At 41.1% G+C, this 17,048-nt stretch overlaps 1 protein-coding gene across 1 annotated transcript in view; it reads right to left on the bottom strand.

Moving 5' to 3' along the window:
* F13A1 (coagulation factor XIII A chain) overlaps positions 1 to 17,048 on the bottom strand; it is a 421,197-nt gene that overhangs the window by 174,858 nt on the left and 229,291 nt on the right. The window contains exons 8-9 of the mRNA XM_069730705.1: positions 13,323 to 13,461; positions 2,697 to 2,800 (exon numbers count right to left, since the gene is read on the bottom strand). Coding sequence (XP_069586806.1) covers positions 2,697 to 2,800; positions 13,323 to 13,461 — 243 coding nt within the window. The remainder of the gene's footprint in view (positions 1 to 2,696; positions 2,801 to 13,322; positions 13,462 to 17,048) is intronic.

The raw sequence follows: 17,048 nt of genomic DNA, 5'->3' as shown, positions 1-17,048 counted from the left end.
ACAACAAATTGTATGGTCCATTTTCTCCTCTTACCCTTGTGAAATGGAAAATTGGGGGTTAAAGCAATATTTTGTGTGAAAAAGTAAAATTTTCATTTTTTCCTTCCAAGTTGCTATAATTCCTATGAAAAAGTTGAAGGGTTAAAAAACTTCTAGAAAGTTGCTTCGAGCACTTTGAGGGGTGCAATTTTAAAATGGTGTCACTTTTGGGTATTTTCTGTCACATAGGCCCACAAATCCACTTCAAAGGGGATGTAGTCTCTAAAAAATATTGGTTTTGGAAATTTTGCTGGAAAAGCGGGGAAACAAAAAACAAAATGATGTTTCAAATATAATGCTGATGTAAAGTTGAGATGTGGTACATGTATGTTATTCATTATCAATTTTGTATGATATAACTATCTGGTTTAAGGGCATAAAAATTCAAATTTTGAAAATTGCTTAATTTTCTTAATTTATGCCAAAATTACGGTACTTTCACACGTACTTGCAAATGATATTGACCAAAATTTAGCACTAACATAATGTGCAATGTGTCACAAAAAATAGACTCAGAATCACTGGGATATGTAAAAATACTCTAGTTATTAACACCTTAGTTTACACTGGCCAGAATAATAAGATTCAGTCTGGTCAGGAAGGTGAAAATAGGCTGGTTGGTGAAGAGGTTAAAACTAGAGTTGAGCGACTTTTACTTTTTTTGGATTGAGTCGGGTCGGGTGAAATCTGCCAATTAATGCGAAAAGTTGGGGGCCAACTGAAACACGAAACCCAATGCAAGTCAATGGGGAATCAAAGTCAGCAGTGAGTGGAGGACAGGAAAACACCTACAGTGCCCATTTTAATGCCAAAACATCAATTCTTATTACTTAAGCTTGTCAATCTTAATTTACTTTATAATAATAGTTAGGCATTGAAAACTGGGGGTCATTTGGCTAAAGTTGTGGGGGGTAGGACTGGCTCAAGATTTTCGTGGGCCCAGGAAACGCAGAATACATCACGGCAGTGGAGCAGGGAGAGGTAAGTATTTCAACTTTGCAAGTGCTGTGATCCTGAGCAATCAGGGGGGGCCCACTCGTTGGCACTGGCACACGGCCTCTCATAGTACGGCGGTGTGTTTGACGGCGGTTGGCGCCTCCCACTGGCAGAGACACTTTTGCGTACTATGAGGGACCCTGTGCCAGTGACGTCACCAACGAGTATGCCCCCCCACCTGATGAAGGAACCTGCACTTTCATCTGCACCTTCCTCTTTGTTCCCGTGTAAGGCGGTATAGTATGTGGGAAGGGGAACCTGACTTTCAGCAGGGCCAGATTCTGGCTGTGTAGAGTGCAAGGGGAATGTAGTGGTCTGGGTCAATGTACCAGCAGACTCATCTAGCAGTGGCTGGGCAATGGGCAGGATGAGGAGGAAACACAGTTAGTAGGCCAAATAAGAAAGTAGGCTAAATGCAGTTCAAAATTGGTAACAGGACTAAACAGGCGGCATTGCTTTGTTCAGTGGAGGACAACTGTAATGAGTGGCAGACACAGTTAGTAGGCCCAAATAATAAAGTAGGCTAAGGCTGGGTTCACACTATGTTAGTGTGACCCGTTTAACGGACTACATAACACCGCGGCATAACGCGGTATAACGTAGTCCATTAATGCCGCCATTACTTTCAATGGCGTGCGCTAGCGATGTGCCGTCATTGAGTGACAGCCCTGAGACGCGGGCTGCAGCGTTTCCGGGTCCATCACTGCTAGCGCAGATGGAGCTAGCAGATGCAGTCCGTTTAACGGATGTGTTGAACGGGTTAATCTTCCCTCCCTAACTATATCCCTTCTTCTGATGAAGCTGCAGCAACCTCTCCCTATGCTAAGATCGGCAGAAGTAAGATGGCGGCCGGCGTGCACGCCCCTTCATAGCCCCTGTAACGCTGCAGAAAGCAAGCCAATCACTGTCATGCCCTTCTCTAAGATGGCGGGGACCGAGACCTATGTCATCACGCTGCCCACACTCTGCGTTCTCCTTCATTGGCTGAAAAATGGCGCTGAAAGCGTCATATGAAACGCGACTTTTGCGCGCAGATCGCCGACCTCATGGCCAATCCCACACAAGGATAGGATTGGGTTTTATGAAACGAAACGAAAGTCGGCGATTTTTGAATTTGTCCGATCCGTTTCGTTCAACCCTAGTTTAAACAAAATTACAGATTTCCTTTATCCCTTCAGAAAATTTATTTAATTCTCTAACTTTGCTTTTCATGAAGTTTTCTTTATAGTCACGTCTTAATATAATAATTCTCAACCATAATTCCAATAATATCAATTATGGAAACTTAAGAACATAATTAAACGATATGCAAAATAGATAGAAATACTTTGTGACAAGAGTGTATGTAAGTCTGAAGGACACTTTGCTTGTTTTAATTACTTTCATTATGTCTTTACTTAAAATATCATCGATTGACTTCCTACTATCTTATTACATTTTCTTCCATACTTAAGAAAGTAAAATGTCATGAAACATTCACAGACTCAAGGGGAAGACGGCTTTCAAAGTAACTTGAAATGTCAATGGGAGCACTTTATAACATTGCAAATGTTTATTCATTATTTCTGAAAGTACATGATACATTTTCCAATAACAATGATACTTTATCACATCTATTCTGACCAAAAAGTACCTGATTGCAATATAAAAGTAATACATACCGTCACTGTTCTCCTGAGGTGTGGCATCTACAGCCTGCCATCCACCAAATCCAACTGGAAGATCTGGTCTTGTCATCCAGGCTTCATTCCAGCAATGATAATTCCTGGAGGAAAAAAATAAATGTCTATTATTATTATTATTATTATTATTATTATTATTATTATTATATTACCAAAACATCAAAAGTCAAATTGTATTGTGTTTTTAATAGTAATTTTAGGTTGGCCTTTGAAACCTGAACTATTTTAGACACTGTAAAATTTGGATTTTCATAATTGTACAATTTTTTCCCTATAGAACATCAGGGTAAGGCTGGAGTCACACTATCGATTTTAAAATCGGTCCAATTTTGATGCAGGAGAGTCGGACGAGTGTAATGCAAGTGTCATGCGAGTGTAATGCGTTTTTTATGTGAATACAATCCGATTTTTCACACCTAGCATCTGATTTACATCAGATATAAGGGTTGGGGGTCACTTGGGGAATAGTGATCACAAAATAATAAGTTTTCATATATCATTTAATAAGATGTGTAATAGAGGGGTTACAAGGACACTAAACTTCAGGAGGGCAAATTTCCAACGGATGAGAGAGGATCTTGGTGCAATTAACTGGGATGATATCCTAAGACATAAAAATACGCAAAGAAAATGGGAGACATTTATTAGCATCCTGGATAGGACCTGTGCACAGTATATACCGTATGGGAAAAAACATACTAGAAATAGGAGGAAACCAGTATAGCTAAATAGAGCTGTAAGGGGCGCAATAAGTGACAAAAAGAAAGCATTTAGAGAATTAAAGGAAGTGGGTAGTGATGAGGCATTAAATAAATACAGAAAATTAAATAAATTCTGTAAAAAGCAAATCAAGGCAGCAAAGATTGAAACAGAGAGACTCATTGCCAGAGAGAGTAAAAATAATCCCAAAATATTCTTTAACTACGTAAATAGTAAAAAACTAAAAAATAGTCTGGGTGAAATGGTGGATGAGAATGAGAAAAAAGCCAATATGCTAAGTGACTTCTTTTCATCAGTATTTACACAAGAAAATCCCATGGCAGACAATGTGGTCAGTGATAACAAAAATTCCCCATTAAGTGTCAGCAGGAAGTACAGCGGCGTCTAAAAATCACTAAAGTTGACACATTTCCGGGTCCGGATAGGATACACCCTTGAGTACTGCAGGAATTAAGTACAGTCATTGATAGACCATTATTTATAATCTTTAAAGCCTCCATAATAACAGGGTCTGTACCACAGGACTGGCGTATAGCAAATGTGGTGCCAATATTCAAAAAGGGGACAAAAACTGAACTCGGAAATTATAGGCCAGTAAAATTAACCTCTACTGTGGGTAAAATCCTGGAGGGCATTCTAAGGGATGCTATACTGGAGTATCTGAAGAGGAATAACCTCATGACCCAGTATCAGCACGGGTTTACTAGGGACCATTCATGTCAGACTAATCTGATCAGTTTCTATGAAGAGGTAAGTTCCGGATTGGACCAAGGGAACCCAGTGGATGTAGTGTATATGGACTTTTCAAAAGCTTTTGATACGGTGCCACACAAAAGGTTGATACATAAAATGAGAATAATGGGGATAGGGGAAAATATGTGTAAGTGGATTGAGAGCTGGCTCAGGGATAGAAAACAAAGGGTGGTTATTAATGAAGCACACTCAGACTGGGTAGCATTTAGCAGTGGGGTACCACAGGGGTCAGTATTGGGCCCTCTTCTTTTTAGCATATTTATTAATGACCTTGTAGGGGGCATACAGAGTAGAATTTCAATATATGCAGATGACATTAAACTCTGCAGGGTAATCAATACAGAGGAGGACAATTTTATATTACAGGGTGATTTAAGTAAACTAGAAGCTTGGGCTGATAAATAGCAAATGAGCTTTAATGGGGATAAATGTAAGGTCATGCACTTGGGTAGAAGTAATAAGATGTATAATTACTGTATGTGCTTAATTCTAAAACTTTGGGCAAAACCGTCAATGAAAACGACCTGGGAGTATGGGTGGATGACATTTAGTGGCCAGTGTCAGGCAGCTGCTACAAAGGCAAATAAAATAATGGGATGCATTAAAAGAGGCATAGATGCTCATGAGGAGAACATAATTTTACCTCTATACAAGTAACTAGTTCGACCACACTTAGAATACTGTGTACAGTTCTGGTCTCCGGTGTATAAGAAAGACATAGCTGAACTAGAGTGGGTGCAGAGAAGAGCAACCAAGGTTATTAGAGGACTAAAGGGTCTGCAATACCAAGATAGGTTATTACACTTGGGGCTATTTAGTTTGGAAAAACAAAGGCTAAGGGGTGATCTTATTTTAATGTATAAATATATGAGGGGACAGAACAAAGGCCTTTCTGATGATCTTTTTAATGATTGACCTGAGACAGGGACAAGGGGGCATCCTCTACATCTGAAGGAAAGAAGGATTAAGCATAATAACAGAGGCAAGTTCTTTACTGTAAGAGCAGTGAGACTATGGAGCTCTCTGCCGTATGATGTTGCAATGAGTGATTCATTAATTAAATTTAAGAGGGAACTGGATACCTTTCTTGAAAAGTATAATGTTACAGGTTATATATACTAGATTCCTTGATAGGGTGTTGATCCAGGGAACTAGTCTGATTGCCGTATGTGGAGTCGGGAAGGAATTTTTTTCCCCAATGTGGAGCTTACTCTTTGCCACATGGTTTTCTTTTGGCTTTTGGCTTCCTCTGGATCAACATGTTAGGGCATTGTAGGTTAGGCTATGGGTTGAACTAGATGGACTTAAAGTCTTCCTTCAACCTTAATAACTATGTTATTATGTTACTATATTGCATGGAGCCCCAGATCGAGGGAGATTATCAGTGGTCTTGTATAACTTCCATTTTTGTATTATTGCTCCCACAATTGATTTTATCACACCAAGCTGCCTGCCTATTGCAGATTCAGTCTTCCCAGCCTGGTGCAGGGCTACAATTTTGTTTCAGGTGTCCTTTGACAGCTCTTTGGCCTTCACCATAGTTGAGTTTGGAGTGTGACTGTTTGAGGACATGGACAGGTGTCTTTTATACTGATAACAAGTTCAAACAGGTGTCATTACTACAGGTAATGAATGGAGGACAGAGGAGCCAAAAGAAGATGTTACAGGTCTGTGAGAACCAAAAATCTTGTGTTTTTAGGTGACCAAATGCTTATTTTCCAACATAATTTGCAAAATAAATCTTTTCTGGTGATTTTCTGGATTTGTTTTCTCATTTTGACTCTCATAGTTGTGGTCTACCTATGATATCAATTACAGGCATCTCATCTTTTTTAGTGGGAGAACTTGCGCAATTGGTGGCTAACTAAATACTCTTTTCCCCACTGTAGATAAGTTCTTAAGAAATGACTGAACTTTTAGAAATTTGAATTCTCCAGGTTTGTAAACATATTTCCCAAAAATTTGTTTACCATGTTATATGATAGCGGTAAGGTATTTTTGGGAAACCCACACGGTCAGTGACTTTTGCCATTTACTACAATAAGTAAAATAGTGAAGGACATTTTATGGCAGTTTGCAGAAATCTAATCACACATTGTTCAAATTTGCCAGGACCCACAAATTTTAGGATATTCAACTTGAATGCCATTTATGTTGTGCTTTTGACTTGATCATCTCTAAAGTTGTCTAAAGGGAAGGCTGGTCCTCATGGGAAGGTTGAGGTCATGACACTGATGCACTTTGCCAAAATAACTACTGGGGGACAGTTGACACAAATAAGAAAGAAGGGAGTATGTGAAACAGGGTGGTAGTCATGAGAGAGGAACTGATTCCCGACGCCAGAGCATGCTACATGAAAGATGTGGTCCTGGCTAGGTGTGTGGACTTTGGTAGAGTGGGTTGTGTACTTTTGCGGGCCATGTGCTGAAACTGTTTTCAGCTGGCCAGGTCCATAACACAACTCAAGAGACCGACAGTTCATCTTAAACATTAGTTCTTTACTTAATGGTTCAAACAGCTCCTCAGTTATATCTTCATACATGGGATAACGGGCACATATCTTCAAACACATTCCAGTTTCACAGCACATCAGAAACAGTTTTATTTCCCTCTGGGTTGTTCCCAATATTGCTAGTCCTATGAGTTCCAACACCACTCAGCCAACACAACAGTAACACAACCCTTTCAGTGATTCCACAACTAGTCTCCATAATTGTCCTATCATGACCAGAGTAAAGCCTTGTGCTCCTGAATGCTTGGAGAAAATCCGCTTGGGAAGTTGACTACACTCATAAACCAGGGAAAATAACCTGGTACCTTGTCAGTTAAAGGGTCTGGTGATTAGTCTGTAATGTAATAATTATTCTGCTATCTCAGTCTGGTCTCCTTCTTCTCCTGACACAAGTCATCCAATGCATACGGTCTTGTCAGCCTGCAGACTAGATATCTGTCCTTATCACACACTAGGTCTTCTACTACTCCAACTCCAACTTCAACTAACTAAGGTACCATCTGTCTCTATACTGTATGTATTAACCTATCCCTTTGTGGGTTAGTCCCAAAAGTTAACTACTTCTGACCCTGCTGTCTGTTGTTGAGCAGAACTTCCTTATAAAACATTATCTTATAACATTATGCATTACATTACATTACTTATCTAACGTTACTACACACTATACAGGAACACATTACATTTTCAATGCTTATCACAGTCTACATCACAATATATTACAATTCACATTACACAATATTTAAATAATACGCAGACATTATTCAAGTTACAATACATTGACATGATTGGTGTATTCAGGGCAAGGAACAAAACAGCCATTGTCCACCAATCTTGCGCATGAATGGTCATCATGCAAAGCAAATGGTTATTGGGCTGTGCGATGTTTGGGCTTCAAGCCTATTCCACTTGTGAGAAATGTGCTGTACTTACAGTCTATAAATAACCAAATTAACCTTCTATGGAGGTGAACTGAGGCAAAAGACCTAATTGTCTTCTGAGGAAAGTTGTTTTGGGGTTCGTCAAGTGCACTGAGGTGGACCTCTGAAAGAGAACAATAATACTGTTCTAGCTAGCAAGCCAAACAGTACCAGAAGCAGATGTAGCATTATCACAACTGCTAATCAGACAGAGGCACTAGGCAGGCTAACCATGGAGTAAAGAGGTTTTCAGGTGTTCTGAGCTGACAGCTTCTCATGTTGTCTAGACTAAGAGTAACACATCCCTGTATGAAGTTATTTTTGTGGGAGAGTCTGCTCTAACTACAGGGACTATGTCAGCCTGATAGCATTAGGAACAAGTGAATGTGGTTATCTGTCCATAGTAGTAGGAGACTGTTAAACGTTTTAGTCACGTTTGTGAGATGTACCAACTTTAAGTGATTAGGAAAAAGCTTCAATGTAGGCTGGATTACTTGAAGGCCTGAGCTGTGACCAAACAACTTTAGATGAGCTGTGTTTTACAACTGAACAGCTCTAGTTGGGTGGACACTAGAGCTGGGGTAAAGAGCATTTAGTGCTGAGAGGCCAAGATACGTCACAGTAAGGAAACATTCAGTGGACATTACATTACTAGATGAGGCAGATTAAATATCTTTTTGTTGGTCATGCAACTAGTATGACCATCCTTCTATCTCTATTCCCCTCTCTGTTCTTCCTATATATGCTGGTTTGACAGCCATGCCAACATGGTTATGTTGCCAGTCAACTGCACTGATGAGTGACTGCGCTATCAGGTTAGTCCAGGTACAAGTGTAACGAGGAAGACTGGGCTGCGGGTACCTGCACTGAGCTGGGTCTGGAACTGTCGAGGCTGCGTCCCATGGTGCCCGGGAGAAGGAATAGGGGACCAGACAGGTCACCTGACCTGGGAAGAAGGGGTGTGTTTAGGTTGGAAACAGAGAAAAAGCAGTAGGGCAGGTTCCCACCATCAGGGAGAGCACAGCAGAGTGAGAAACATGCTCTGCACCTCGAGCCCCGACGCTGCGACGTACAGTAGCCGACACCTCTGGGTAACGCCAGCGGGACAGGGAGTGTGGGAAGCACCGTATGCTTGGCTAAACATAAGGTCAGGTGCATGCAGAGAAGCGTGGGCTGGTTACAGGACATTGAAGTGTGGCTTCCTTTGCTGGCCAGTACACATCACCCCATGGTTGGTACAGAGACTACTGCAGCTTTTCACGCTTTGATTGCATGGGCTTGTGGACTAGGCGCTCAGTGAGTAAAACCAGAGACCTCATGCTGCCACCAGATGATGGATTGTTAACCCTGGACCCCATCTGAGGACCCTACACCGGCCGTTGCTGGTACTACTACCCCCATCGGAGTGTGAACTAAGGAACCCCACCAGGAGCTACGATAACTGTTGCTTAAAACTTAGACTTTCGCACTCGTTTTGCTTATCTCATTTAACTCTTGTTGTTCCATTAGCTCTTTGCCTATTAGCTCACAGCGAGGAGACTACTTTACCTTTCACTGTTAAAAGAATAAAATAGTATTGTTATACCGTACTGCTCTGCAATCCATGCGCACTGCATCTCAGCACCCGCTTAAACAAGCACACCCGATTTAAACATTACATTAACATGCACTTTCCAAATGCTTTGCTGTTATAAAGGCATCAATAAAAGTGTTATTAAAAAGCTGATAAAGCGCTGCTAATGCATCATTGTGGTAAATCCCCTTGGCAGGTTCCCTTTATCTATTTCACCATATAAAACCATATATAAAAATGGATTTCCACCACAATGTTAGAGGGGTTGTACCAAGTTTATTCGTTATTCCTTCTCAGTACAATTGAGAATATTTTACTGATTGCTGAGTCTGCTAGTTGGGGCCCCAACGATCATGATAATGGAGCTCTAAAACATCCCACTTCAATGGAGGGTAAGTCAAGCATGTGTACATCCTCTATATTTCTTCTTTCTTGAAATGCAGTCGATAGAAAAGTACTGTAGTTGATTATCCCTTACAGAATGAATGGAGCAGAGATGCGCATGCTTAACCTACAATCAGATGTAGCTCTTTAGAGTCCTGTCCTCATCATTGGTGGGTATTCCATGGTCAGTTTACAGTGATTAATAGAGTATACCATATCCTAATGATAAGTTATAACTTATTCATTAGTACAACTCATTTAGACTGTGGAGACAAGGGGGGGCGGCGAGCACCCAGGTCCGCTAGCCAAAACCGCATGGACCAGGGAACATCCCACCGCACGCCTGCTCCCCCTTTAACGCTACTCAGACAACACAGGGTGAGGGTAAAAGAGTATGGAAATGCTTTATTGAACCTCAAAACAGGCAGCTAACATGTTAAACAGTCCCAGCAAAATACCCCAAGATGGTGCACATTACAGAGTCTCATCCATCTGCTGACTCACCGGGATAATAGCAGCTGTTACTACAGAGCTCCCAGGGTCGATGACCCCACCTGTGGCATGCACACAGAGAGGAGGTAATGAAAGTGTAGGAAGATGACAGTCCATTCAGGTACGAGGCCAGTTGAACAGAGGGTCACAGCCTGGCTTCATCTTCCAGGGTTGACTACCCCACCTGTGGCAAGTACACAGAGAGGAGGTAATGACAAGCGTAAGAAGATGACAGTACATTGGTGAGGTACTAGGCCAGTTGACCCATGGATCACAACCTGGCTTCTCCGAACATCTCCATGCAGCCAGGTGACCGGCGGGTCCCAATCCTGGCTTTCTTCAAACTTATCTATGGTTCAGCGATGGTCAATGGAGCAGATCTGTATTCTTTCAACTTGGGCCAAGGTCCCCTAGGTCATTTCCTGGAGAATAATATATCCGTGTCCCTCGCGATGGAGCCATGATGTGTTGGCTGCAATCCTGTAGAGTCCCTAGATGTTTGAATATCTTGGCTAAATCTTTGGCTGTCTCTCTGTATAGAGGCATGAAACCTTTTTTTATACTTAACAAGTGTCTGTCATTCAGTATTTACACAAAGGGTAAGAATGGAGATGAGATCAAGTAGCATTACTTTATTATTTAATCTATTTGCATAGTTTTTCCACCTCTGTTTTTGAAGTTACCAAACTATCTAGCCTACACAAAACATAATTTGCATATCATTAAACATCATTGGTGATCCAGGACAAGAGCACAATATGTTATATGAAATGTCAATAATACAGGCTTACACAAACAAAAGTCTGTTTTCTTGACCAACACATAAATTCAAAAGCCAACATGCAGATAACAGTCTATTCTTCTTGGTTTCCTAAAAATAGTTGCAGGTTAATTAAGATACAAAGCTGCGTCTCCACATAGGTGTTAACGCAAAAGAATCTTTTAGTGTAATAAGTAAAGAAATATAGTGCTATTACACAGATTATCATTTTTCTAATAAAAATAATATTAAAATGCACCTCCTTACAAGTTACTTAGGAAAAGGTATAACTTTCATTTGTCTAATTTGGGTCACTAAGATATCTTCATTTGGGATTCATGAAATGTATGCATGTGTCTATTACAAGTTCTTGTTAATGTTGCTTTTTAAATTATCAGCACCCTGCCAAGTGTGAAGAAGCTGATTTCATTCAAGTAGAGACTTATGCATTCCTGATCTGTAAAATTTTAGCAGCCATAAAATGTCAGTAAAAAAAAAGAACAGAATAGTTAAACTCTGACCATTTCATTAATAATGGGCAAAAACAGAAACTGAAAGAATCCGAGAGGATCTAAAGCTTGTCTAACAAGCCATTTCAAAGAAAGAATAAAATCTTGGATCAAGGAAAACTTGTCAATGGAGAAATATAATGAGGCACAAGCATACGAAAAGAATTATTCAAGGAAAGCTATCTACAAATCTTCAATTTTTTAAACGGTGCAAGGACACTGCTTTACTCAGAAATGATTCTTCAGAATGCATGAGATGGTTTATAATGTTTCCCATTGATGCAAAAACAATTCTCTTTCATAAGGAAAGTACACAGGTTTAATTTATGTAAGTGACATGTATCATCAAACGTAATGTTGAGGTAGTACTTGAGTAAAGTAAAGCAGCTAAGGCTCTGTTTATACTTGTATTGCAATTTCCATTAATAATCAAAACCCCAAAGCATTGTCGAATTTGTCCCATGATGGATATCACTAGCAACAAACAAATGGTCCCATTTAGGTGTACCTCATTTTTATGTGAAAAAAGCACCACATGTAGCACTATTCTTTTTGAGTTGGGTGGAAAAGATCATGTCATTTTCTAGCTAACCAGATCATAGTGAAACTTATGTTTCTTACTTTCCCGACTTCTAATCTGTAGTTTCATTGTAAGCGGCCATTAGCAGCATTATTTGAAAACGATGTCATAGTATTATTTTGGCTTCGCATGGAAGTATTATGTGAATACGGTATTAAGGCAAGGCCTAGATGTTAGCAGCTGATCCTTACAGTCTTGAAAATTGCAAGGTTTGGTCTCCATGGATTGGGCTTGTTTTCCAGGACATCCCATAGTTGCACGATATAACTAGATGTTGGATTTTGGAGATATCTTCAACTTTTTACCAAATTCCTCAAACAATTCTTGAACATTTATTGTATTGTGACAGGGACAATATAATGATGATAGAGATCACTGTCACTACAAAAAACAGGTTAAAAATGCAAATGCAACTTTTTGTTCACACGATGTCAAAATCAAAGAAAACATGATTCATCAGATCAACATACTTATTTCTATGACTTTATGATTCATATCTGATGCTTACATGCCCATTGTTAGATCTTTAGGTGGTTGACAGGGGACAGCATGGGTTCTCTGATAGGTCTATAGCTTCCCAGCTTCTTACACAGCAAGCACTGCGTCTTCTGACAATTTCCTATTGCTGCAAGCAATTTGTGGTACAGGCTACTTTTCATTCTTCATGCACATTAGTTACCTATCAGTCACTATCTTTAATTCACTGTTAGTTGTTCCTTGAGCTACTTTTGGTAGGTATTGTCCACAGCACACTACGAGGACCTTATAAGACCTAACTTTGAAATGCTCTAACTCAGTCTTTCATCATCACAGTTTGTACTTGGTCAAATGCAAAATTCAACCGTCCACTCTCTGCCTCCTTGATAAGTACCATTATCATGAAAGTACCATTGCCATTGTCATGTCAGTGTTATTTACGACACCTACTTTCATTGTTGTCGGTGACTAATATAAATATATTAGAGGTGAAAGTTTTGATCTTGATGCAAATTGCATTTGTGTTGAATTTTGGGGAATTCGCTGAACCCAGCAAATTGGAACAATTTGCAAATTGCTTTGCTCCATCACCTAAAATAGCCTCTACTCTTTTACACATTTCAAAAGATTACGTCAGCCAGACAAGGCTCACAACACCTTGTGCAGCTCCTAGCGGGTTTCCCCATCACATGGTATAGCACAGCCAATTTAAAGTCACCAATAACTGCATCTATCTAAACCTCCTCTGGCATTAAAATCAGCAGAAAAGGTGTACTGTATTGATGTTTCAATGTATTCCACATATGGTGCACCAAATAGATTATTCTCAGTAACAAACCTTGGTGCACTAACATATTTTTGGAATGTCAAATTTTTGAACAAATTGTCACGCTAAACTAATTATGACTAAGTGCCTCCACATACATACCAGATACTGTCCTTTGTAAGTTTACTATTAGTTTTACCGTCTTCATCTAGATAGACATCAGTTTGCACATTGGCATCCTTGTCATGGGCAGAAAAATAATTGGTAACAAGTCGTGCAGGAATTCCAAGACATCGTAGAACTGCAAGCAGAAAACAAAGATTTTTGACTAATAAATTAGACATTCAAAGATATTACACCCTCTGCTCATGGGTAGTTAGACAATGAGGTCATTGATTGGAAAAACTCATTCTAATTGCATACTAAATCTTAGAGGTAAGCTATATGATAGACGCTAAAATCACTTCACGAATAGAGAGTTTTGCCATAGATTGCCGCTAATTGACTAAAACTTAACTGTAACATTTTCAACTGGAAAATGGAAGACAACAAATGTAATATATAAAAAAACTATCCACTTCTGAATATAATTTGAAAGAACATGAATGTCAGTAATATAACTTTAGTTGTAACATATATACTGGAAGCAAAAAAAAACCTAATAATGCAAGGCCTTACATATAATTCACAGAATCCCACAGCAAATGTCATAATTGTCTCCCCACAATAGAAAAAAAAAATTCTGCAGAGTATGCACGGTCATGACACATATGCAAAGTCACAGAAAGGCATACCTCCCACCTTTTATAGAAAGGGAGACGGACATGTATTGACACCTCTCCTTTACTAAGCCGACTTAATGTCACCATTAGTGCTGAGCATTCCCATACTGCAAATGTCGGGTATCGGCCGATATTCGCTGTATCGGAATTCCGATACTGAGTTCCGATATTTTTGCGATATCGGATACCGGAATCAGAAGTTCCCATAGTGCAATGATGAACTATAATGGAGTGTGGGTGGTGCATGGGCAGAGACTGTGTGTGTGTGGGCAGGATCTGTGCGTGACCGTGGGGAGTCTGTGTGTGCCTGCCGGGGCTCTGTGCGGCTTGCGGGGGCTCTGTGCGGGCTTGCCAGGGATCTGTGCAGCTTGCAGGGGCTCTGTGCGGGCTTGCCGGGGCTCTGTGCGAGCTTGCTGGGGCTCTGTGCGGCTTGCGGGGGCTCTGTGCGGGCTTGCTGGGGCTCTGTGCGGGCTTGTCGGGGCTCTGTGTGGGCTTGCTGGAAATGTGGTACAGAATTTTCTGCACTAAATCTGCATCTTCTGTCAGAATCCGCAGGTGCAGTTTTTGTGCTTTTTTTGGTGCTTTTTTGGTGCAGTTTTGGTGCAGTTTTTGTGCAGATTTTACCACTGCAGATTTTTATCATGGAGGGGTGCAGAAACGCTGCAGAACTGCACAAAAGAAGTGACATGCACTTCTTTGAAATCTGCAGCATTTCTGCACAGATTTTTCTGCACCATGTGCACAGCTAATTTTTTTCACATTGATTTACATTGTACTGTAAATAACAGTGCAGTTCTGCAGCGTTTCTGCTGCTGAAAAAAACACTGCAGATCTGCACTATCTGCACTAAATCTGCATCGTGTGCACATAGCCTTATATAATACATACAATACATACATATAGACATACAGTACATACTGTATAACATAAAGTACATACTCACCATTACTTGTCACTTTGATCCCCGAAGCCAGTGTCCTCTGTAAAAAAGATTAAAATAACAAACAACCAATATACTCCCTGTCCGCAGAAATCCATGAGTGTCCCACGATGAACTTCCGTAGAGAACGGCAGCATCAGCTGTTGCGACCGCTCTCTAGGGGCTCCAGGAACACAGTGACGGGGAGGAAGGTATAATTCCGCAATGTATTCCTCCGCCGCTGTAAAAAAATAGTCCCTAGTCTCACTTTTGGCATTGCTGTATGAGAAATTTTCCCACGCAGCAATTGCCATAAAGTGAGACATTGTCCTAAGGTAACCTCTCAGCGATGCACTGCAGGAGCCATTGTCTCCTGTCAGTGTGTCACTGAGGTCTTATAGAGCAGTGACATCACCCGATGTCACTGTTCTATAGGGGAGATCGTCGTGGGACACTCGTTATTAATTGGACTATGGCGGACAGGGAGTATACGGTTTATTATTTTACGTTTTTTGCAGGCGCTGAAGTATGGTAAGTATGGTTAAATGAAGAATATTAAAATACTTTTTTCCTAATGTGTGTTTTATTAACCCTTTATTACTATTGGATAAATGGATAGGCGTCTTATTCACGCCTCTTCATTATTAACCCGGCTTAATGTCACCTTACAATAGCAAGGTGACATTAATCCCTTATTACCCCATATCCCACCCCTTAGTACAATTGATAACGAGTGTCCTACGACGATCTCCCCTATAGAACAGTGACATCGGGTGATGTCACTGCTCTATAGGACCCTCAGTGACACACTGACAGGAGACAATGGCTCCTGCAGTGCATCACTGAGAGGTTACCTTAGAACAAAGTCTCACTTTATGGCAATTGTTGCGTGGGAAAATTTCTCATACAGCAATGCCAAAAGTGAGACTAGGGACTATTTTTTTTACAGCGGCGGAGGAATACATTGCGGAAGAATACCTTCCACCCATCATTGTGTTCCTGGAGCCCCTAGAGAGCGGTCGCAAGTTCGCAACAGCTGATGTTTAATGAACTGTATGTATGTATTGTATGTAACGTATGAATGTATTGTATGTAGTATGTATGCAGTATGTATGTAGTATGTATGTAGTTTTTTTTTACATTCAACACATTAGCCGGTTGATGGGACTACTACTGTCCCATCATTGGCTAATGTGTCAATCACTGTCACTGTTGCAGGCATCGTCCGATGGGACTTGTAGTCCCATCGGATGATGTCTGCACAGACCCCCGGCGGCCAGCAGAGAGCCCTGGCAAGCCCGCACAGAGCCCCCACAAGCCGCACAGAGCCCCGGCTAGCTCGCACAGAGACCTGGCAAGCCCGCACAGAGCCCCGCAATGTTATGGCTGGCAATCAGGCAACACAGCGTGCAGTAATCAGCGCACATACAGAGATCTGGCAATAACCCAAAACAATAGGACGAGCTCTGAGACGTGGAATCTCTGTAGACTGCAGTACCTGATCTATCCTCACACAACTGGAAGCAGCAGTGGATTGCGCCTATCCACTACCTATGCAACTCGGCACTGCCTGAGGAGCTGACTAGCCTGAAGATAGAAATACAAGCCTGACTTACCTCAGAGAAATACCCCAAAGGAATAGGCAGCCCCCACATATAATGACTGTTAGCAAGATGAAAAGACAAACGTAAGAATGAAATAGATTCAGCAAAGTGAGGCCCGATATTCTAGACAGAGCGAGGATAGCAAAGAGAACTATGCAGTCTACAAAAAACCCTAAAACGAAAACCACGCAAAGGGGCAAAAAGACCCACCGTGCCGAACTAACAGCACGGCGGTGCACCCCTTTGCTTCTCAGAGCTTCCAGCAAAAGATAATAACAAGCTGGACAGAAAAAACAGAAAACAAACTAGAAGCACTTATCTAGCAGAGCAGCAGGCCCAAGGAAAGATGCAGTAGCTCAGATCCAACACTGGAACATTGACAAGGAGCAAGGAAGACAGACTCAGGTGGAGCTAAATAGCAAGGCAGCCAACGAGCTCACCAAAACACCTGAGGGAGGAAGCCCAGAGACTGCAATACCACTTGTGACCACAGAAGTCACAACAGTACCCCCCCCTTGAGGAGGGGTCACCGAACCCTCACCAGAACCCCCAGGCCGACCAGGATGAGCCACATGAAAGGCAC

The sequence above is a fragment of the Ranitomeya imitator genome, chromosome 6, assembly GCF_032444005.1.
Source record: "Ranitomeya imitator isolate aRanImi1 chromosome 6, aRanImi1.pri, whole genome shotgun sequence".
Lineage (NCBI taxonomy): Eukaryota > Metazoa > Chordata > Amphibia > Anura > Dendrobatidae > Ranitomeya > Ranitomeya imitator.
This window is presented reverse-complemented; position numbering and strand designations above follow the sequence as displayed.